The 24,017-nt window shown below is 37.9% G+C and overlaps 1 protein-coding gene and 1 long non-coding RNA gene across 20 annotated transcripts in view; one reads left to right on the plus strand and one right to left on the minus strand.

Moving 5' to 3' along the window:
- The window catches only part of LOC309619297, a 388,116-nt gene that overhangs the window by 25,568 nt on the left and 338,531 nt on the right, over positions 1 to 24,017 (plus strand). For 4 of the 19 annotated variants that reach the window (XR_014238875.1, XR_014238876.1, XR_014238877.1 and 1 more), the window contains one exon: positions 10,443 to 11,044. The exons of the other annotated variants lie outside the window; for them this stretch is intronic. This is a non-coding gene — a long non-coding RNA (uncharacterized lncRNA). Of the gene's footprint in view, positions 1 to 10,442; positions 11,045 to 24,017 lie in introns of those variants that run through there. 19 annotated transcript variants of the gene reach the window in all.
- Positions 11,172 to 23,436, minus strand: LOC309619294 (keratin, type I cytoskeletal 24-like). Its single transcript, XM_082374359.1, is given in 12 exon segments — positions 11,172 to 14,498; positions 14,697 to 14,792; positions 14,795 to 14,826; positions 15,033 to 15,115; positions 15,117 to 15,251; positions 15,587 to 15,718; positions 15,854 to 16,009; positions 16,271 to 16,330; positions 16,332 to 16,428; positions 16,804 to 16,886; positions 17,683 to 17,962; positions 17,964 to 23,436. Coding segments are annotated over 12 exon segments (1,509 nt in total). The 5' UTR covers positions 18,215 to 23,436; the 3' UTR covers positions 11,172 to 14,394.

Below are 24,017 nucleotides of genomic sequence, written 5' to 3' on the forward strand. Positions count from 1 at the left end.
CGTGTAATGCAACTTAATTACACCTATAGATCATATCATTTTACATTAATGTAATACTTCTACCTCCGTGAACAATTTTGAGCATTTGGAGGAAATGCTGGAGTCCGTAGGTTTTAACCTCGAAAAATCATTATCTTTGAAACCTTTCCAAGCAGCCACAAGACTAGCTACTCATGTCTTGAAAGAGCTGTTCATTGAAGTCAGCACTGTTTGAGAATTAGGAAAACGTTTTCTATTCTCTTTGACAAATTCTCAATATTAATCTCAAAGATTGAGTAAAACAGAAACCACTCTTTTTTCAACTGTATGATCCTATATGATACCGTTGATGGTTTAGCTATGCTACCTTTTTACTTTTAACTATAACTTTGTGTAGTTAACAATAACTTCTGAGCTATCTTTGAAAGAATCTGGTATTAAGGTTAAAATGTGCAAGATTCATTTTCTGATTTTGTGCTTAACACAGTTGTTGATTTCTTGAAGGCTGTAGTCTGCAATACTATTTGCGGTATAAAATGTTCTGAAATTTGTGAACATTTAAAAATTTCCTTTTCATTTTTTTTGGCCTCTCAATTTGACTTTTATTTCTCTTCTGCTTCTTACACCACTGGTGAGTTCAGTAAAAAAAAAAAAAAAAGTTGTAATATATTTTAAGATGTCTTTTGGCTTAAAATACAAATGACTACATTGGGAAATTAATATACTTTCTGAAATTTAGTCCAGCCTATATGAAAAACAAAGCTGTCGGTAGGGCAAGAATAGTTGCCATTTAGTGATTCCATGTTCTGCTGCAACTTTTACAAATATTTCCACACTGTTGCCTTCAGAAAAAATCATTATACTAATCCATTAAGCTTCAACTCCTTCATAATCACTTTTGTCAAATGGCTCATCTCCCCAGCGGCTCACACCATCTATGATTTCTGACTCCAGAAGTGAAATTCGGTGATATGTGGTACCACAGGTACCACAAGCTCAGTTACCCTCAAAAATCATTATCTTTTAAACTTCTCCAAGTGGTTAGAAAACCAGTGACTCTTACCTTGAAAGAGCTTTTCACTGAAGTCAGCACTGATTGAGAATTAGGGAAACATTTTCAGTTCTCTTTGAGAATCCTAAATGTTAACCTTTTAGGATTAACTTTGATCTTTTTTCAACTGTATGATGCTATATGATACCTTTGATAGTTCAGCTATATTACCTTATTACTGTACTTGCCTATTCTAAACAATCAATAACTGTCTTTTGAGTTGAGTTGAGTACCTACAAGACAGACTTTGCATGATTCCGTTCTGAATATGTGTATTTTTGTGTGTGACTCACTTCTGGAAAGGACCTCTCTGTTGTGCTTCTTGAGATAATTCATACCTCAAAATATATTTAGTTCTGAATTTCTAGAGTTGTATTAGATGTAAAGTCATTTTTAAAGTGTACTCTAGAAGTCCGACTGTTTACCACTTGGTTAGGATTTTGGCTGTGTATAATAAATTTTACATACCAATTAAGACTACTGTGTTTTTCATGCTCTGCATACTTACCTTAGTGAAACTTGTAGGCAATTGTCCATTGTATCTCTGGTTGTCTATTGGATATTTCCAGTTGGGTATTCCATTGTTACATCAAACTCAATATACGTACAACTTGCTCTATTATCTTTTCTCCTAATTCTGCTTTCCCTCCCAACTTTCCAATTTTTATTCTGCTTTAAAATTGAAAAATTTTTGTTTACCCTGTCTTAGCTCTTTAAAGTCTAGTAATTGACCAAATCCTGTCTCCAGATTCTTTATTTTTCCCAGGATTATCTCAATCCAGAAAAATTTCAATTTATCCTTGAGTTGCTACAGTAAGCTACTCACTTCGTCTCTAGTCTCTATCCTCACCACTCCAATCCATCTTGTGTGCAGAGGTTGTATTAATTTCCTTAATCAACCCTTGATAGGTTACTCCTAAGCCTAAAGCTTCCAAGAGTTCTCTGTGGAACTTAACATTAGTTTCTACTCCTCAGAGAAGCTAAGACCCTCCATGGTTTGACCCTATTCCATGTATCTAGTCTTATCCCTGTCATTCTCCAAAGGTGAATTCTTTATTCTGCCAGATTCAACCTCATAGTTCCATGTAAATCATGGTCAATCCTATCACTTTTCCTTCATTCATATTGGCTTCATGTCTGCCTATTCAAATCCTTCCTTCAAAATTCAAGCCTTTTTACTTTATTGAAACTAAAAGCATTATTGAATAGATGCAAAGTAATAATTATAAACTGTGTACAAAGTATTGAGAAAAACAATGCAGCAGATGCCCATGAACCACACTCAGGTTAGAAATGAAACGTTGTCATTACCAGTACAATTGAGTCACTTGTATGCCCCCTGAATTTTGTGTTTATATTTTATTTGCTGTTCTTTTTAGTTTCACCTTTTTTGTTTGCATCACTAAACCATACATCATTTCATAATGGTACAGTACACGTTTTTCAACTTTACATAAATGGAATAATTCTTACTTATGAAACATAAATTAGGTAGTGATTATTTGAACACAAAACATTGTTGTAAATAATGGCCTTCTATAGTGTATTCAGCTAAAATATTTTTTTCATTTTTAGGATTTCATTTATTTCTAAAAAGAAAAATACTCTTTTCATAACTTGTGACTCCAGTATAAAAATAAGCATGACTTCACATAGTGTTTCTCTCCTTGGCTTATGTCTTCCATTGTGCCATTGAAGGTAACCATGTCTTAACTTTGTCTGAAGCTGTCGGCTACTAGTTTTATATTGTCAGTCTGCAGCATGAAGCTGGTGTCGTTAATGGTTGCATCTGATATCTGGGAAAGCAGGACACAAAAAAGTTGTGTTTGTTACACTCACATTTGTAACTTCTGTGCACTGGTATTTAGCAATGACAATTTCAGGATCTTCAAAGAAATTTTAGATGTATATGATTCTCTAATGACAAATACATTAAATAATTGCCTAAATATTTCTTTATAGCATTTATCTCTTCTTTTGAGAATAAAATAACTGTAGACAATTTACTTAGTTTAATTTCACTTAAGTATTTTGGAGACATTTCTACAATTCCTTCCATAAAATGAACTATATAAAGGTGAGCTAATTAGAAAAAAACCTAATATTGCTAAGAGGTATATTTTGTTGCTTGTTAAATTCCTTAATCTGGTTAAATTGAGAAAAGTACAGGTATATGTGTAAGATGTTCCTAATCTTTTAATATTTTGTCATTTTTAGTGTAGTTCTTTCATCCAGCAGTAGCAAAGTTTCTTACCTTGTTTTGAAGTTCCTCAATTATCTTGTAATATTTCTTGTAGTTCTGTTTTTCTTCTTGACCATTAGCTCCAGGTCCAAAATTTCTTATACGATGCTTTGATTTTATATTCAAGTATACTGTTTGCCTGCTCCAGAGCCCCACCTGGTCTAGGTAAACTGTGAAACGGTCATTTAGATTTCTTATCCTATTCTTCCGTCACCTGCTCCCAAGTTGGCACTCCCGAAGTTGGTGGAAAAAGCTCCCCAGAAACCACCTAAACCACATTTCCCCCCTACAAGTCTTCCTTTCCCTTGACCAGAGACTAATTGCCATAGACTTGATTTTTGGGCAAAGTGTGACATGAAAGGCTTCAACCCTGCAAAACCCAGTGCCTCCAGGAGAGTATTGAGAGGAATCAATTAGTAACTCCTTTTAGAGCTGATAAAGTGGATGTTTCATCTCTGATAGAATCACTTTAAGGACTTTTAATGACATCTGTAATACTAAATAATTGTTTTGGTAATTATTTGTTAAATTCCACAGTTTATTTACTTAAAGGCACAGAAAATGCTTTCAGGTATCTATTTTCTAACATTGGAGAAATGGAGCCGAGAATATTTACATGGTATCAGCCTAGTTAAACTTGTGTTTTCCCATATGGAATTTCTGCCCTCATATGTTTTTTTTATGACTTTGATTATTACACTTTATTTTCCTTTGGAATTGTATGATAAGTATGCCATCTTTTCAGATGAAGCTATTTGAAATCAACTTTAGGGATTTCTGGTGAAGTAATAGAAAGTGGCTGATCCTTAGCCTATGTACCCTGTACAGTAAGTAACAATAAAATGTAGGAAGAGAAAAGGGTCTGATTCATTTTAATAGTCTCTTGTTATGTTTTTCTTGAATTTCATCAATTGTAGAAAAATAAAATGTTAAGTTTTAAAATTTTCTTAAAGCTTGCCTTGGACTTTCAAAGTGATCAGTGCTATCTAATTTTATATTCTTTTTAAATTTTTTGGCCATGCTGCATGGCTTGTGGGATCTTAGTTCCCTAACCAGAGATTGAACCTGGGCCCTTGGCAGTGAAAGCACCAAGTCCTAACCAGTGGATTGCCAGGGAATTCCCTAATTTTATATTCTTAATTTATGAAAGTCTAAGACCCTCAAAAAGTTAAAGTGAAATGGAGGAACTGATACAATATAGTGTTCTGACTTAGTATTAAACAGCAAACTTGTAAGTTTCTCCAGGTTCTTATAAACCTCTGCAGTGGCTGCTTCTTGTTCTGTTTGCAGTTAAATTGACACATGCAGATGCTGAATTGTAGCAGAAATACTCATCTTAGAGATAATAACCATGACATGCTGCACTTCCCCTCCCCCAATTCCTTACTAACATGGAGAAGTCCCTTCCCCCCATGATTTCCATATTACAAAGTGTATTTTTCTTCATCTATCTATCTATCTATCTTTATCTATCTATCCATCCATCTATCATCTATCTTTTTTCAGTTTTTTTAAATTGAAGTCAAGTTGATTTACAACGTTGTGTTAATTTCTGCTGTACAGCAAACTGATTCAATTATATATATATATACATACACATATATATATTCTTTTTTATATTCTTTTCCATTATGGTTTATCACAGGATACTGAATATTGTTCCCTGTGCTATACAGTAGGACCTTGTTGTGTATCCATTCTGTATGTAATAGTTTGCATCTGCTAATCCCAAATTCCCAATTCATCCATTCCCCCACCCCCTCCCCCTTGGCAACCACAAGTCTGTTTTCTATGTCTGTGAGTCTGTTTCTACTTCGTAGTCTGTCTATCTTTAATGAAAGCTGTCCCACTAGAAGGACAATATTTTTGGTCGATAAACTTGGTGTCACTTGATGTTCTCTCTCTCATGGCCTTGGCTTCATTGCACTTAAGGGGAAGCCTGTTCCTGTCTTCAAACACCCTAGTCATCAAATAAACACTCCTTAAAACTTCTGTTAAAGTTGAAACAATTCCACAAAGAATAAAATTTTCAAATGATATATGTAGGAAACATAAATGTCAAGCCAATATCTGCTATTGGCAAGTGTGGGGCTGCAAGTGTGATAATATCTGCATTTTTAGGTTCTGTGGTTGTTGCTTTTCTTCTAAATGACCCCAAATATATGTAATATGTTGGGTAGAGAATTGAACATATATTATAAAATCTTTCAGGCTGAAAGGATGACCCCCCAATAAATAAGATTTTGTAAAATAAGTAAAATTTTAAAAGTGAAGTTCTCTGAGTTAAAAACACAAAAGAGAACAAAACATCAGGTGAATGATAAAGTGCCTCTGCAGAAGTCCCCCTCAACAGAGTTGTGGCTGCCAGTTAGAATGCAGTAAAAGAATTACAAAGTCCAGGGACCATCCTCCCTCTGCTCTTGAACCTGGTGTTTAGTTCTGGGTACCATATTTTAGGAGACTATTTAACTACAAGTATGTCCGTTATATCAGCATGTGGTCCAGATAATGAAGAGTATGGAAACAATGTCACATGAGGCATGGCTAAAGAAATTGGGATTTTTGTTTAGAAAAGAGAAGACACATGGCCATTTAAGAACAGCTCCCAAGGCCTGAACCAGGATCAAATTGCTGAAAGTTACATAGGGAGACAGATCTGGCTCTACATAAAGAAAACTTTTTTAACATTACATCTGTTCTTAAATTGGATGTCCTGACTTACCAAGTCAGGAATTTTCCAAGCTCTGGTCACCTTCAACCGGAGACTTGAGGCCTAGAATCATCCTTCAGGAAGAATTTCTGTTCTGGGTGGGAGGTTGGAATAAAAGTCACCACCTAACTCTTTAAAATTGTGTGATTTTTTTTTTTTAATTGAAGTATAGTTGATTTACAATGTTGTGTTAGATTCTGGTGTATAGCAAAGTGATTCAGTTATACTATTATATATATTCGTTTTCATTATAATTTATTATAAGATATTGAATATAGTTCCCTGTGCTATACAGAAGGACCTTGTTGTTTATTTATTTTATGTATAGTAGTTTGTATCTGCTAATCCCCAACTCCTAATTTATCTCTCTACCTGCCTCCCCCACTGCCCTTCCCCTTTGGTAACTATAAGTTTGTTTTCTATGTCTGTGAGTCTGTTTCTGTTTTGTAACTAAGTTCATTTGTATCATTAAAATTGTGTGATTTTTTTTAAGCTGCTATGATTGTGATAGAAATCATAGGCACTAATATTGGATCTTCAGGGAAACTTTTGGGTGTGGAGCGCCCAGTGGGGAAAGCAAAATGACCTCATTTTGAAATGGTGCAATGGAGCCCTTGTTTGCATAAAAACATGGAGATTTAACAATCTGACTTCTTCATCTTAGGCAAACTAAGAAAACATTATTTGAAGTAATTTATTTCACAGATAGCTGCCAGCAACGAGTAAGCTAAAAGCGATGTGTATGTCTCTGAAGATGAGGGTGTAAAACTTAATTGACAGAGGTTGTGAGAGCATGAAAAGCTCTTTCCACAAGGTCAGTAAATTCCAGGCACTAATCATCTCAGTTATGCATTGTACCAATAGAGGTTTTTCAAGGATAAGAGGGGGATGCTTGGACTATGCTTACATTTCTCAAAACACATGTGTTAGTTCTTTACAAAGTTCCTTGTAAACTTTCCTCACCATCTTATTATAAAAATTTAAGAATGGCTCTTGCTAGGGGCAAGACGGGAATAAAGACACAGACCTACTAGAGAATGGACTTGCGGATATGGGGAGGGGGAAGGGTAAGCTGTGACAAAGTGAGAGAGTGGCACGGACATATATACACTACCAAACGTAAAATAGATAGCTAGTGGGAAGCAGCCGCATAGCACAAGGAGGTCAGCTCAGTGCTTTGTGACCACTTAGAGGGGTGGGAGAGGGAGGGTAGGAGGGAGACGCAAGAGGGAAGAGATATGGGAACATATATATATGTATAACTGATCCACTTTGTTAGAAAGCAGAAACTAACACACCACTGTAAAGCAATTATACTCCAATAAAGATGTTAAAAAAAAAAAAAGAAAGGCTCTTGCTTAGGTTGCATATCATCTGTACTTTTTGTGCATAAAAATTTAGTTTTCAATGAAATATGTGCCTCACCTGTCTCATCCCCCACCTTTGCTGCCAGGATGAGATTATGATGCTCCCTTCGAGATGCTGCACTTGACTTTGCCAGGACGCAGCTCCTGTCCTACTTTGTTTATTTATTTATTTTTGGCTGTGTTGTGTCTTCGTTTCTGTGCGCGAGGGCTTTCTCCAGTTGCGGCGAGCGGGGGCCACTCTTCATCGCGGTGCGCGGGCCTCTCACTGTCGTGGCCTCTCCCGCTGCGGAGCACAGGCTCCAGATGTGCAGGCTCAGTAGTTGTGGCTCACGGGTCTAGTTGCTCCGCGGCATGTGTGATCCTCCCAGACCAGGGCTCGAACCCGTGTCCCCTGCATTGGCAGGCAGATTCTTAACCACTGCGCCACCAGGGAAGCCCTCCTGTCCTACTTTGAAAGCTGGTCTTCCCCTGGTTTTGCCTGCTATGAGAAATCCAGCTTCAGTTTTAATGGCCAAAGGGGCATTTAGTATCCTGTTTTCTGTTCTGAACTCAGGCTGAGCGCCACCTTTGTTAGTACTTCCCGTCTCCAGCTTTGAAAATTTCCTCCTCTCATCGCAATGGAGAAGTATTCTGGGAATTTTAAAGCCTGCTTGTTTACTTTAGGTGGGGGAGAAACAGTTCTGGAGAAAATGGAAATATACACAGTCCTTTTTTGGGTACCTTTTACAGGATGAGGTTACTTTGTGAGTTTAATATAGGAAAAGGTAGACCTTCATTTATGTTGGTGGAGTGGAAAGAACACAGCTTTGGGGATTAGGAAGACAGGCCTTCAGTTTCTAATTCTTCCCCTTACTTGCCCTGTGACTTTGAATAAATGATTTGACCTCTCCAAGCTAGATTTTCTTCATCAGTTAAACAGGAACAGTAATATCTACATCATAGGGTTTGAGGATTAAGTAGAATAAAGCATATAGATACAAGGTATTTATATACATAATAAGTGCTTATGAAATGCAGCTTCCTTTTTTCCTCTGAATTCATCTTATTCTCCTCGTTTTTGGTTGGCTCGAAAAGTTATTATGCTTGACATCACTTATAACAATGCCAATTTACACTAATTACAGACTTACTAGTTCATTGTAATGCTTTAACATCGTGAGTGGAACCACAAACAGTTGCACTTTTTTCTAAGTTACTTGTAAATACAAAAGCAATGCCTACACCATAGACTAAGTCAAGCAGTTAGCAGATGTATTAAGAGAAATTGCACATTCTTCTTCCCTTCCCACAAGTTCCTCACCAGGCCCGATCAGGTAATCACCGCTAACCTTTTGGTGTGGGCACATTTTTCTATGCTCATACAAACACATACATATACTTAAGGTTTACTTTCTCCTGTCTCCCTTTAGTATTTTTTTTTTTTTACACAAATGTATTATATGTACTGACTGAGCATTTTGCTTTTATACTTAAGGAAATATCATAGATATATTACCAGGTTACTACACAAAGATTTAATGCATTCTTTTAAAAATTTTTTTACTTTTTATTGAAGTATAGTTGATTTACAATGTTGTGTTAATTTCTGCCGTACAGCAAAGTGACTCTGTTATACATATATATACATTCTTTTTTTATATTCTTTTCCATTATGGTTTATCACAGGATATTGAATATAGTTCCCTGTGTTATACAGTAGGACCTTATTGTTTATTTATTTTATATATAATAGTTTGCATATGCTAATCCCAAACTCCCACTTGATCCCTGCCCCTTGGCAACCACAAGTCTGTTCTCTATGTCTGTGAGTCTGTTTCTGTTTAATGCATTCTTTTTAATGGCTATGTTGTATTCCATTGTCTGAATGCACGTAGTTTATTCTTTATTGATGGCCATTCAGGCTGTTTCCATGTTTTACTTTTTTAGAAAACAATGCAACAAACACCCTTGCACATACCGGATCTCTGGGTCTAAGGGTATTAAGGAATCTGACAGGTCTTTTTTTTTTAATATTTATTTTATTTATTTATTTGGTTGCGCCAGGTCTTAGTTGCGGCCAGCGGGCTCCTTAATTGTGGCTTGCAGGCTCCTTAGTTGCGCCATGTGAACTCTTAGTTGTGGCATGCACATGGGATCTAGTTCCCTGACTAGGGATCGAACCTGGGTCCCCTGCATTGGGAACGCGGAGTCTTAACCACTGTGCCACCAGGGAAGTTCCTGACAGGTCTTAATTGTTGTCAGATTATGAGAAATGGTCAATCTCTGAGAGAATTCTCAAAGGAATATGTATTAGCTTCCCAAAGGAAGTGAGTGGCCTTGTTTTCTTAATTTCTTAGGATACTCCATATCATAACTCTATATTATATTATAACATATTATCCTTGACTGCTGCAGTTTCCTGAAAACAGCTTCCAGATCTTTGGACAAGTTCTGCGGTGGGTAGGCTGGAATACAATACCTGTCTTTGAAACGTCACTGGTCCTTCCCAGCTGACAGCCAACCAGTGTTTCTGGACTGAGTTTGATATTTTTCCTGCTCTCCCACTTCTGGGTGGTTCCTGCCTCCGTTTCAAGAAAGATAATGAAATTCTCCTAAAAGCTGTGAATGATTTCCTGACAAATCGATGTGGAAGTCAATGTAAATTTTTCTATTGTAACTTATAGACATACATTAGTAGGATATTATGACAATACTTTTTGGGGGGTAGTTTTTTTTTTCCTTTTAAAAGATGGCTATGGCAATATGACTTATTTTATTAAAAAAATTTTTTTTAATTTATTATTTATTTTTGGCTGTATTGGGTCTTCGTTTCTGTGCAAGGGCTTTCTCTAGTTGCTGCAAGCGGGGGCCACTCTTCATCGCGATGTGCGGGCCTCTCACTATCGCGGCCTCTCTTGTTGTGGAGCACAGGCTCCAGACGCGCAGGCTCAGTAGTTATGGCTCACGGGCCTAGTTGCTCCGCGGCATGTGGGATCTTCCTAGACCAGGGCTCGAACCTGTGTCCCCTGCATTGGCAGGCAGATTCTCAACCACTGCGCCACCAGGGAAGCCCCCATGACTTTTATTTTTGTAATTTGTTTTGCTTCTCTGTAGATCTTTTGAACACTACCCAGTGCTGTTGCATCACGGAGAAGCAAGCAGAAGTCATGTAATGAACATCCCCTTGTAGTTTTGTAATGAGCACTCATGTGCTTTCCTGTTCCTTGTGGTTCAGTCAGCAAAATAAACACTTTCTCATGCCTCTCTCTGTCTCTAGGAGTCTATGCATTTTACACATGCTAGATCTGTGATGCACTTAGGGCTTGTCCTTTATATGCCATTTGAATACTAACGTTAAAAAAAAAGTGGTTGAAAACTAGTGGTTACCAGTGGGGAGGAGGGGCAATAGAGGGGTGGGGGAGTGGGAGGTACAAACTATTGGCTGTAAGATAGGCTCAAGGATGTATATTGTACAACGTGGGGAATAGAGCCAATATTTTGTAGTAACTGTGAATGGAAAGTAACCTTTAAAAATTGTATAAAAATAACCTAAAAAAAAAGAGATGGTAATTATGTGACATGATGGAGGTGTTAGCTAAGACTATGGGGGTCATCATTTTGCAATGGTAAGTGTATCAAATATATACATTGTACACCCTAAACTTACACAAGGTTGTATGTCAATTATGTCTCAATAAAGCTGGGGGAAAAAAAGAGTGTGACCAATAAATGCCACAATATCAACAGTGATTATGTTAGATAGTGTGGTTATGAGGGATTTTAATTTTCTTCTTTTAATTTGCATTTTCTAAACTGTCTTCAATAAATATAAATTACTTTTATAATAAGAAAAAAGTGTTATCTCAATGTTTGCTTCTTTCCACTGGATCATTTTATATTGACATTGATATTACAAATGAGTAAATGTTTTTAAAAGAGCTTGACAAGTATTTCCTGTTCTTCAGGTGTCATATTTGAGCTGCTGATAATTTTTTTAAGTGATTTATTACTTGCAGTATTTTGTTACTTGAGGAGATTGTTTGGAGGCTATTACTTGAGCTATGTTCTGGGTGATTTATATTCATCACTCTGTCTCCTCTTGTAGGTCTTTTGAACACTGTCTAATTCTGTGACTTCATGAAGCAAGTTTAGGCTACTTTCTACAGAGTCTCAAATCCTTTGCATGTTTCCTCTTCTCTTCCTACTATAAACCTTGTCTCTTCTTTCTTTTTTTTTTTTTAAATAAATTTATACATTAATTAATTTATTTAGTTTTAGCTGCATTGGTTCTTTGTTGCTGCGTGCAGGCTTTCTCTAGTTGCGGTGATCGGGGGCTACTCTTCATTGCAGTGCGCGGGCTTCTCATTGCAGTGTCTTCTCTTGTTACAGAGCACGGGCTCTAGGCGCGCGGGCTTCAGTAGTTGTGGCACGTGGGCTCAGTAGTTGTGGCTCGTGGGCTCTAGAGTGCAGACTCAGTAGTTGTGGCACACGGGCTTAGCTGCTCAGCGGCATGTGAGATCTTCCCGGACCGGGGATCGAACCCATGTCCCCCGCATTGGCAGGCAGATTCTTAACAACTGAGCCAGCAGGGAAGTCCCTTGTCTCTTGTTTCTAATCTCTGTGAGGATGGATGCCACCTCCAGCATCCTCACTGCTCTTGCCCATTGTCCTTTGAGATAAGGTAAGATAAGATAATGTCAGAAAGACAAGAGGAACCTTATGAATCTCTGGATCAAAGGTCAACAATGAACGTCTATATGCAGGTTGGCATTGGCTCTTCCTTCTTATCCATAAGACCAGCTCTCAGAAAAAAGAAACACATTCCTCTTACTTAAAAGTCGACTGGAGAGCTGAACTTTAGAATTTCAAAATAAAGCCTATGCCTGTTGTGTGGTTTTAAAATAATTTTAGGGCAGATAATAAGGTGTAACACCCTGTCCTTAACATTTTATTCAGCACTCTAAATAAATTTCACAATCCAAAATGGTTCAATAATTTCAGTTTTTAAAATCGAATGAGCTCATTTTACTGCACATTCTACTGCATCTCAGTATGTTGGCACCTGTGATCTGGCCCTTTCCATATCTGTAAACAATCATTTAGTACAAATACAGCATCTCAACACATGCGAAGGAAACCCAGAATGAGGGTTTCGCCTCAAGATAATTTTCAGAGTAGCTTTATACTTTTGCGCTGATATGAGGCTAATACTAGGCGTAAACATAGGTCCCAGGTGGTACAGGACTAGAAGACTGGACGTGGGAAGACTCATGGAGAGAGGCTTTCCCGATGTAACTGTGATGGGGGGCCACATACAGCTGGTTTCCATGTCTGTCCTTCTGTCTTTAATCCAGGCTGAATCAGCGAGTTCATATTTCTTAACTTTTCAGTAGAGGAGAAACATCCAAGGTCTAATTTGCTGTAATGCTTTGATGGGAAACATATGTTTGACTTAAGACAGTATTGCTCTTTTTCTCTGAATAGTGGTTGATGCTTAGCTATTAACTTCATTCTGTGGTTACGGAGTGCCTACAGATTCATTTTTTAATGTTTTATTCAATGTGCCTAGAGGAAAACAAACTACATTATTTGGTTGTTTTTATTATTAAGGTTTGATACTCTCATGCAACTCTTATTGATTTTATATTTGAAGGTACAATTTACATGAATTACATTCAGGTTTACTCTCTTGTAATTTTTAATTTGGGTTTTTATGCCAAGTCCCATGTCCTTTTCTTAAGGACTGGCTTGTGGGATTGATGATCTAATTTGTGGTCTGATCATATTAAATTCCTTGAGTGGGAAAGTCCTTACCCAGCCTGGCTTTGTCCTTTGCCTGTTTCTTCCTGAGACTGACCTGTACCACCCCCTACCCTACTTTAGCAGGCTTCGTTTCCCAAGCAAGACAAGACAGAGCTCTGTGGACCACCCATGGGGTAAAAGACTTCAGCAATGGAGAGTGGGAATAGGAAACACCAGCTTGGCTAAGTGACAATTTTTGGTTAGAGGTGTGGCTAGATTTGACAAGGGAGCAAATATCTGAGCATCTCTTCCGTTTGGGACTTTCAAGGTTTTTGGAAATCTGGCACCATATCACATATCCCATCTTCTTTCCCAAGACTTTTATTTTGACCAGTCTCCTAAATGCTCTGCAAACATGCACTGTCAGATTCCTGTGGCACTTCTGGTGGATACTGTGGAATCAAGCCCTTCACTGTTAACATCCTGTATTGTCTGCTATCTTCTTTGTGTTTTTAGCTTCCCTCTCCATCTAAAATGTAAGCTTCTTGAAGTAGGAGGTATATCTTATGTTTCTTTTTTTAAAATTAACTAATTAATTAATTAATTTTGGCTGCACTGGGTCTTAGTTGCGGCATGTGGGATCTAGTTCCCTGACCAGGGATCGAACCCGGGCTCCCTGCATTGGGAGAGTAGAGTCTTACCCACTGGACCACCAGGGAAGTCCCTTATGTTTCTTTTTATCTCATGAAATACTCAGTTCAGTGATGGACATAAAGAAACTAGACATTAATTAATTATAGACTGATTATTCAATCTCATCCTTTTTGGTGGGCTAAGCTGTTGGCTGTAGTTTTAGGGACACTGAAGTCTAATTTCAGCTATCACTGAGTTCTAATGTGATGTTAAAATTCCCCACATACAAAATGGCTCTAATTTTCATTCTCATGAAGAAGACACTATGTAAATAATGAATAATGTGTACATTATTATTTGTAACGATAATGCAGCTAGATCATAATCTAGAGCTTCATTTCTGGGTAAAATATTGCATTTCTTTAAAAAAATTCAGAAATAATTTAGTTGACTTGCAAAAGTAAATTTATTGAAGCATAGAAACAATTAGAGCAAAGCTGTCATTTCAACTTTTTCAAGAAAATCCTAATAAGAAAAGAAAAAGGTGGAGAAAAATTGGTTAGTCATCTATTTCTGTATGGAAACTTTTTCCCGAAGTTATCCGGAAAGATGGCTAGATTGATGCAACTTCTTCATTCGTGTCTTTTAGATTTTTTTCTCTGAAGGACACTCTTGTTCATCTGGAAATTGCCTATTTCAGTTTCACCTCAGAAACATTGCTGAGTTGAGATGAGACAACTTTGCCATCCACCACCTCCTCTACGATGGTCTTAGTCACTCTAGTCTTGCTTGGATCTGAAAATCAAAGAATCACAATGTCAGCCTGCAAACTGTCACAGAAACATAGATCAAGAGAAATCCAAATGCATTCACTGAGTATGTTCTGTCTGGGTAAGATGACGTGAACACTAGTATACACTTTTTATATGACAGCGATGTGTGCCTTTATGTTTCAATTATAAAATTATCAGGAACATGAAAAAAAATATCTACATCTTCCTTGGACAGAACAGCTTCCAGATCTTGAGTCACTAGACGTGGATGAATCCCTGGATCCGGTGTTTCTGGACCCCGTGTTTCTGATCCCAAGTTTCTAAAATTAGATCCTCCAAAACCAGAACCACTGGAGAAAAAAAGAATTGTTTCCCTTTGCAGTTTGCAAAGGCAGGAGAAACCCTCCATGCAGAGGGCTCTTTCCCATGAAGGCAGCTGTCATTTGATTGGACTCTCTTACTTTATAAATACAAGTCTGGTCCCCAAACCCCTTTTTGGTTTCATAATGTAAATACACCAAGGTCTGCGTTTAGCATGTTCCTGCCTTTCATTTACCCTCCTTCTCCATCAAGCAGGTGGTGGTAGGTATCGATCTCCATCTCCAGGCGGGTCTTGATGTCCAACAGCTGCTCATACTCTTGTGTTCTGGCATTCAGTCTCACCCCGGATCTGACAGGTCTGCTCCTCCAGGCTGCTGATCTGCATCTGAATTTGTGACAGCTGGGCCATGTAGCCAGCCTCCGTGTCAGCCAAGGTCCCTTCCAGGGAGCTTTTCTAAGGGAAAAAGCAAATAAAAATTTCATGATGAAAATAAATCATTGGATGATTAAAAAAATACATTTTATAAGATACTAGGAGAAATGCACTTTCCATGAGTTACAACGTCTATTGCTCTATCATTGCTTCCTTAATTTTTGCTGCCATTACTTTTTTAAAATGAAATCTTTTATGGAAATAGATATATTACTTTTAACTGGAATGTCTTATGCTTTCGACAACCGCAATACAGTCCTCCCTAATCCTGCTTTTATTATGTGCCAAGTGGAACATCTTGGCAAAGAAAACCGAATTGCTCCATTGGAGATTTTTGCAAAGCTCTTTGCACAAACCATGGCCAGTTGGGACTGCAGCTCAATTTCCAGGGCTTGCAGAGTGCGTTTCAGTTCTGTGATCTCATTCTTGGTGGAACTGGCTGACCTGGCATCAGCATCGGTAGAGATCTGTGCTTGCAGAGATGCGCTCTAAATACAAATAAAATGCAGTCTCGTTGCAGGCTGATGATGAGATGGGGCTGATGAGATGGGGCTGATGAGATGAGCGGAAGTGGCACGTGTGTGGCCGCGGGCAGGGCTCGGAGGCTCAGGGTGATGATCTACCTGCTTGTTGAACTGCTCTTCAGCCTCGCGGCAGTTCTGCTCAGCGAGCTCCCCATACTGTGCCCTCATGTCATTCAGTAACTTAGTCAGGTCTGTCCCTGGGTTCAGTTCTACGGTCACATCCCCTCCGGAGCTTCCTTGAATACTCTTCATTTCCTAGCATGAAGGGAAAATAGACCAGAGTGATGAAAACTGAAAAGCAATGACTTCCTAAAATGTGCTTAAGCCAACAAAAAATTGAAACTAGGACACTGAAGGGAAAAAAGAACCCAACAAATTCACATATAATTTTCTCATCATTACTTTTCTCCCCTGGTTATAGAAGTTGGAAATCCATCCAGATGGAATTTACTCTCATAGAACGGATGTGGGGGAAGCTGTAGGCCAGAGTCATTTAATCGTGGACCGTGTTCCTACCTCCTGGTGGTTCTTCTTCAGAAAGGCCAGCTCCTCTGTGAGGCTCTCGATCTGCATCTCCCAAGTCAGAGCGAGTCATGGTCAGGTCAACCAGGACTTTCCGCAGGCCATTGATGTCAGCCTCCACGGTCTGCCGGAGATGCAGCTCGTTCTTGTATCTGGAAGGGTACAGTACAGCCCATTTCAAAGAGTACAGTCCATTCTTACATATTCAAGAAAATATTTTCTCCCCTGAGCAATTTGATCATTGAAGGCTAAGTTTTCTCTTAGGGGTTTTTCCCTTGTAAAGAAAAATCTGAGCCTTACATTAATTCTATTGATGGCCAATATTTTTGATAACAAAAATTTCATCCTGAAATTGCCTTTCTTTTCTTGTTGGTGGAATGATGGTTTTTAAAATGTACCCTTGGGATGTTTGTGAATTCAGGTCTTGATCCCCTAAAAGGTTTCTTTAAAATTTAGAGTAAACTAAGCCAAGGGATTGAATTTTATTTCCCCTAGGACGTTTGTTTTCAAGTCTTCATTTTTCTTACTTCAGTCTGAAGTCATCAGCAGTCAGTCTGGCATTGTCAGTTTGCAGAACAATTCCAGCATTTTCAATAGTGGCAGTAAGGATCTAGAAAAGACAATAATAGTGAATAAATCATGGATGCTTTTTACCTGTGTCTACATGCCCACCTGTGAGAGTGGATGTCTCCTGAGTTATCTTTTAAAGGTGAATTGCTTTGAAAATTTGCTTAGTAATGACGGCTGCATTGATAATCCTAATGTATTTAGATATCTTTCTGCAAAAATTAACAGCTTGCACATTTATTGGAATGGGCATGGAACATTGTTTTACAGAACACAATCCTCTGAATATTTCTGCTGCTTTGCAAGATCAGTTGTTCTATGGGCTCTTTCAGAAACAGTGTGAAACATGAATTCCACTTCCAAAAAAGTCTTTAAAAATATACTTCCCATACAACCGTGGCTAAACATTTTAGATTCTACCACATTCTCATACAATATTTGCACCAGATTTTCTAGGAAGAAAAATAGTTGTAAGACTATTTAAATCTAGCAAGACACTAAAATACGTCAACCTGCCAGAATTAATCATGAAATAATTAGATGAAGCTTGTGTCAACTCATAGCCATCACTCTTATGTTAATTAGCTACCTGGCATTGTATAAATTTTACTCTTATGTAGAAACACTCAAATGTAAGATGCAAACAAAATTAATGTGGTTGGATGTTATGTATACAATACTGTCATAGTTAAAGCACACCAAGTCCCATTTTACATATACAACAAAACAAATATATTTTCAAATAATTCCTTGATTTAAATTCATCATTATGGTCCATGATCTGAATACATGGGAAAGCTACAGAAGTAATAGAAATTCAGCCATGGCTAGTGTCTCACCTGATTCCTAAGATCTTCAATGATTGGATAGTATTTGCTATAATCTCTTCCAGCTCCACCGTCTCCAGACCCAGGCCCAAATTTGTCATACCACTCCTTGATTTTGTTCTCCAGATCAGCGTTGGCCTCCTCCAGGGCTCTGACTTTGTCTAGGTAATTGGCCAGCCAGTCATTGAGGTTCTGCATGGTTTGCTTTTCACCTCCAGAGAAAAGCCCCCCATGGCCAACACCACCACCCATACCACCACCATAGCTGTAGAAGCCTCCGCTAGCACCCCCTGCCGAATCCAGCACCTCCACCAAAGCCAATCCCAGAGCCTGAAGCTCCTCCCAAACTGCCCCCTATTGAGCAGCTACCAAAACCCCCTCCAGAGCTGCCTCCAAAGCCCCTGCTGGAGCCCCCACTCAGGCCACAGCTGCCGGCCCCTCCTCGGAATCCCCGGGCAGAGCCTCCCCCCAGACTGCATCTGCTTCCTCTGCTGAAGCTGCTGCCACCAGCCCTGGAGGAGGACACGCGAGATGAGCAAGACATGGTGTTCCTGCAAAGGGTTGGTTTGTCCAGGTGAGGAGGAGAGGTGATCGGGAAGAGCCTATTTGCAAGCTGCCTTTTTGGCCCTTATATACATACTTTTAGGGTGTTCCTTTTCCGTGTCAGTTCTTAATCCCTGTTACCCTTTTGCTCATCCTCAATTGGATATATATTTTTTTCCTCCCGAATCCACTCTACTGGCTCTTTTTCTGAAGCTGGGTCAGCGCCTCGGGGCATTTACTATATCAAGAAAAAAAAGAAAAAAAAAAGGTGGAGCAAAGCAAAAAAAAATTATTTTTCAGAATTATAGTTTTAATCTTTCAGAGGTTTTGATGAGTGATCATTCTTTTCTGAAAGAGCAATTCTGTTAAATTTGCTTCATGATTTCCCAGTTGCAGAGCACATCCCCAGATTAACAGATGTAATTAAAATACTTAATATGACCAGAATGGAAATTTCCCATCAAACTTGTGAATTTTTGTTCATATTGTTCTCTTAAAGTTGAAATGAGCTTTAGCATCAGCATTTGTTTCAGATTTACTTAATTGTCCTTCTCTGTGATTACTTCAATCAGCATATTTCTAAGGTTGTTGAAGTTTGCGATTTTAGATGATTGTGCTACAAAGATGCTTTTCTTTCTGATTGAATTTGAGTCTGATATAATGATACCAACTTCCTTCTTTAGAATCAAATCTTAAGAAACGAAGAGATAATGTTGATTTCGTTGATAACTGGAGAAGGGGATCTGAGTCACTTCTTTTAAAATTTATTTATTATTATTTTTTTGGCTGTGCCACAGGGCACATGGTATCTTAGTTCCCCGACCAGGGATTGAACCCATGCCCCCAGCAGTGGAAGCACAGGGTCCTAACTACTGGACGGCCAGGGAATGCCCTAAATTTATTTTATTTAAAAAAATTTTATATGAATCACTTTTTTAAAATAGATCTTTATTGGAGTATAACTGCTGCACAATACTGTGTTAGTTTCTGTTGTACAACAAAGTGAATCAGCCATATGTATATATATATCCCCATATCCCCTCCCTCTTGAGCCTCCCTCCCACCCTCCCTATCCCACCCCTCTAGGTGGTCACAAAGCACCGAGCGGATCTCCCTGTGTTATGCTGCTGCTTCCCACTAGCTATCTGTTTTACATTCAGCAGTGTACATATGTCGATGCTACTCTCACTTTGCCCCAGCTTCCCCCTCCCCCACCCCGTGTCCTCCAGTCCATTCTCTATGTCTATGTCTTTATTCCTGCCCTGCCCCTAGGTTCATCAGTACCTTTTTTTTTTTTTTTTAGATTCCATATATATGTGTTAGCATATGGTATTTGTTTTTCTCTTTCTGACTTACTTCACTCTGTATGACAGACTTTACATCCATCCACCTCACTACAAATAACTCAGTTTCATTTCTTTTTATGGCTGAGTAATATTCCATTGTATATATGTGCCACATCTTCTTTATCCATTCATCTGTCGATGGACATTTAGGTTGGTTCCATGTCCTGGCTATTGTAAACAGTGCTGCAATGAACATTGTGATTCATGTCTGTTTTTGAATTATGGTTTTCTCAGGGTATATGCCCAGTAGTGGGATCGCTGGGTCATATGGTAGTTCTATTTTTAGTATTTCAAGGAAACTTCATACTGTTCTCCATAGTGGTTGTATCAACTTACATTCTCACCAACAGTGCAGGAGCGTTCCCTTTTCACCACACCCTTTCCAGCCTTTACTGTTTCTAGACTTTTTGATAATGGCCATTCTGACAGGTGTGAGGTGATACCTCATTGTAGTTTTGATTTGCATTTCTCTAATAATTAGTGATGCTGAGCATCTTTTCATATGCCTCTTGGCCATCTGTATGTCTTCTTTGGTGACGTGTCTATTTAGGTCTTCTGCCCATTTTTTAATTGAATTGTTTATTTCTTTGATACTGAGCTCCATGGGCTGTTTGTATATTTTGGAGATTAATCCTTTGTCCGTTGTTTCATTTGCAAATATTTTCCCCCATTCTGAGGGTTGTCTTTTCCTCTTGTTTATGGTTTCCTTTGCTGTGCAAAAGCTTTGAAGTTTCATTAGGTCCCATTTGTTTATTTTTGTTTTTATTTACATTACTCTAGGAGGTGGGTCAAAAAAGATCTTGTTGTGGATTATGTCAGAGTGCTTTTCCTATGTCTTCCTCTAAGAGTTTTATAGTGTCTGGTCTTACATTTAGGTCTTTAATCCATTTGGAGTTTATTTTTGTGTATGGTGTTAGGTAGTGTTCTAATTTCATTCTTTTACATGTAGCTGTCCAGTTTTCCCAGCACCACTTACTGAAGAGGCTGTCTTTTCTCCATTGTACGTTCTTGCTTCCTTTGTCATAAATTAGGTGACCATATGTGCGTGGGTTTATCTCTGGGCTTTCTATTCTGTACCATTGATCTATATTTCTGTTTTTGTGCCAGTACCATACTGTCTTGATTACTGTAGCTTTGTAGTAGAGTTTGAAGTCAGGGAGCCTGTTTCCTCCAGCTCCGTTTTTCTTTCTCAAGATTGCTTTGGCTATTCAGGGTCTTTTGTGTTTCTATACGAATTGTAAAATTTTTTGTTTGAATTCTGTGAAGAATGCCATTGATAGTTTGATAGGGATTGCATTGAATCTGTAGATTGCTTTGGGTAGTATAGTCATTTTCACAATATTGATTCTTCCAATCCAAGAACATGGTATATTTCTCCATCTGTTTATGTCATTTTTGATTTCTTTCATCAGTGTTTTATAGTTTTCTGAGTACAGGTCTTTTGCCTCCTTAGGTAGGTTTTTTCCTAGGTATTTTATTCTTTTTGTTGTGATGGTAAATGGGTTTGTTTCCTTAATTTCTCTTTCTGATTTTTCATTGTTAGTGTATAGGAATGCCAGAGATTTCTGTGCATTAATTTTGTATCCTGCAATCTTACCAAATTCATTGATTAGTTCTAGTAGTTTTCTGGTGGCATCTTTAGGATTTTCTATGTATAGTATCATGTCATCTGAAAACAGTGACAGTTTTACTTCCTTTCCAATCTGTATTCCTTTTATTTCTTTTGCTTCTCTGATTGCCATGGCTAGGACTTCCAAAACTATGTTGAATAAGAGTGGCGAGAGTGGACATCCTTGACTTGTTCCTGATCTTAGTAGAAATGCTTTCAGTTTTTCACCATTGAGTATGATGCTTGCTGTGGGTTTGTCATATGTGGCCTTTTATTATATTGAGGTAGATTCCCTCTATGCCCATTTTCTGGAGAGTTTTTATCATAAATGGTGTTGAATTTTGTCAAAAGCTTTTTCTGCATCTATTGAGATGATCATATGGTTTTTATTCCTTAATTTGTTAATTTGGTGTACCACATTGATTGTTTTGTGTATATTGAAGAATCCTTGCATCCCTGGGATAAATCCCACTTGATCATGGTGTATGATCCTTTTAATATGTTGTTTGATTCTGTTTGCTAGTATTTTGTTCAGGGTTTTTGCATCTATGTTCATCAGTGATATTGGTCTATAATTTTCTTTTTTTGTGATATTTTTGTCTGGTTTTGGTGTCAGGGTGATGGTGGCCTCGTAGAATGAATTTGGGAGTGTTCCTCCCTCTGCAATTTTTTGGAAGAGTTTGAGAAGGATAGGTGTTAGCTCTTCTCTAAATGTTTGATAGAATTCACCTGTGAAGCCATCTGGTCCTGGGCTTTTGTTTTTTGGAAGATTTAAAATTACAGTTTCAATTTCATTACTTGTGATAGGTCTGTTTATATTTTCTAATTCTTCCTGCTTCAGTCTTGGAAAACTGTACCTTTCCAAGAATTTGTCCATTTCTTCTTGGTTGTCCATTTTATTGGGATATAGTTGTTTGTAGTAGTCTTTTATAATCCTTTGTATTTCTGCAGAATCAGTTATGATTTCTCCTTTTTCATTTCTAATTTTATTGATTTGCATCCTCTCCCTTTTTTTCTTGATGAGCCTGGCTAAGGGTTTATCAATTTTGTTTATCTTCTCAAAGAAGCACCTTTTAGTTTTATTGATCTTCGCTATTGTTTTCTTTGTTTCTATTTCATTTTTTTCTTCTCTGATCTTTATGATTTCTTTCCTTCTACTGACTTCGGGTTTTCATTGTTTTTCTTTCTCTAGTTGCTTTAGGTGTAGGGTTAGATTGTGTATCTGAGATTTTTCTTGTTTCGTGAGGTGAGATTGAATTGCTATAAACTTCCCTCTTAGAACTGCTTTTGGGTCATTGTGTTTTCATTGTCATTTGTTTTTATGTATTTTTTAATTTCCTCTTTGATTTTCTTCAGTGATCTCTTGGTTATTTAGTAGTGCACTGTTTAGCCTCCATGTATTTGTGGTTTTTACAGTTTTTTTCCTGTAATTGATTTCTAATCTCATAGTGTTGCGGTCAGAAAAGATGCTTGATATGATTTCAATTTTCTTAAATTTTCTGAGGCTTGATTTGTGACCCAAGATGTGATCTATCCTGGAGAATGTTCTGTGTGCACTTGAGAAGAAAGTGTATTCTGCCACTTTTGGGTGGAATGTTCTATAAATATCAATTAAATCTATCTGGTCTATTGTGTCATCTAAAGCTTGTGTTTCCTTATTTATTTTCTGTTTGGATGATCTGTCCATTGGTGTAAGTGGGGTGTTAAAGTCCCCTACTATTATTGTGTTACTGTCGATTTCCCCTTTACGGTTGTTAGCATTTGCCTTATGTATTGAGGTGCTCCTGTGTTGGGTCCATAAACATTTATAATTGTTGTATCTTCTTCTTGGATTGATCCCTTGATCATTATGTAGTGTCCTTCCTTATCTCTTGTAACAGTCTTTATTTTAAAGTCTATTTTATCTGATATGAGTATTGCTACTCCAGCTTTCTTTTGATTTCCATTTGCATGGAATATCTTTTTCCATCCCTTCACTTTCAGTCTGTATGTATCCTTTGGTCTGAAGTGGGTCTCTTGGTGACAGCATATATATGGGTCTTGCTTTTGTATCCATTCAGTGAGGCTGTGTCTTTTGGTTGGGGCATTTAATCCATTTACATTCAAGGTTATTATTGATATGTATGTTCCTATTACCATTTTCTTAATTGTTTTGGGTTTTCTTTTGTAACATCTTTACTGGAGTATAATTGCTTTACACTAGTGTGTTAGTTTCTGCTGTATAACAAAGTGAATCAGCTATACATATACGTACATCCCCATATCTCCTCCCTCTTGCGTCTCCCTCCCACCCTCCCTATCCCACCCCTGTAGGTGGACACAAAGCACTGAGCTGATCTCCCTGTGCTATGTGGCTGCTTCCCACTAGCTATCTATTTTACATTTGGTAGTATATATATGTCCATGCCACTCTCTCACTTTGGGTTTGTTTTTGTGTGTCTTTTTCTTATCTTGTGTCTCCCACCGAGAGAAGTTTCTTTAGCATTTGTTGTAAAGATGGTTTGGTTGTGCTGACTTCTCTTAGCTTTTGCTTGTCTGAAAAGCTTTTGACTTCTCCATCAAATCTGAATGAGATCCTTGCTGGGTAGAGTAATCTTGGTTGTAGGTTTTGCTCTTTCATCACTTTAAGTATATCTTACCACTCCCTTCTGGCCTGCAGAGTTTCTGCTGAAAAATCAGCTGATAACCTTATGGGGAGTCCTTTGTATGTTATTTTCTGTTTTTCCCTTGCTGCTTTTAATATTTTTTCATTGAATTTAATTTTTGTTAGTTTGATTGATATGTGTCTTGGTGTGTTTTTCCTAGGGTTTATCCTATATGGGACTCTCTGTGTTTCCTGGACTTGGGTG

This window comes from Balaenoptera borealis, assembly GCF_965194805.1.
Source record: "Balaenoptera borealis genome assembly, chromosome: 20".
NCBI classification, from domain to species: Eukaryota; Metazoa; Chordata; class Mammalia; order Artiodactyla; family Balaenopteridae; genus Balaenoptera; species Balaenoptera borealis.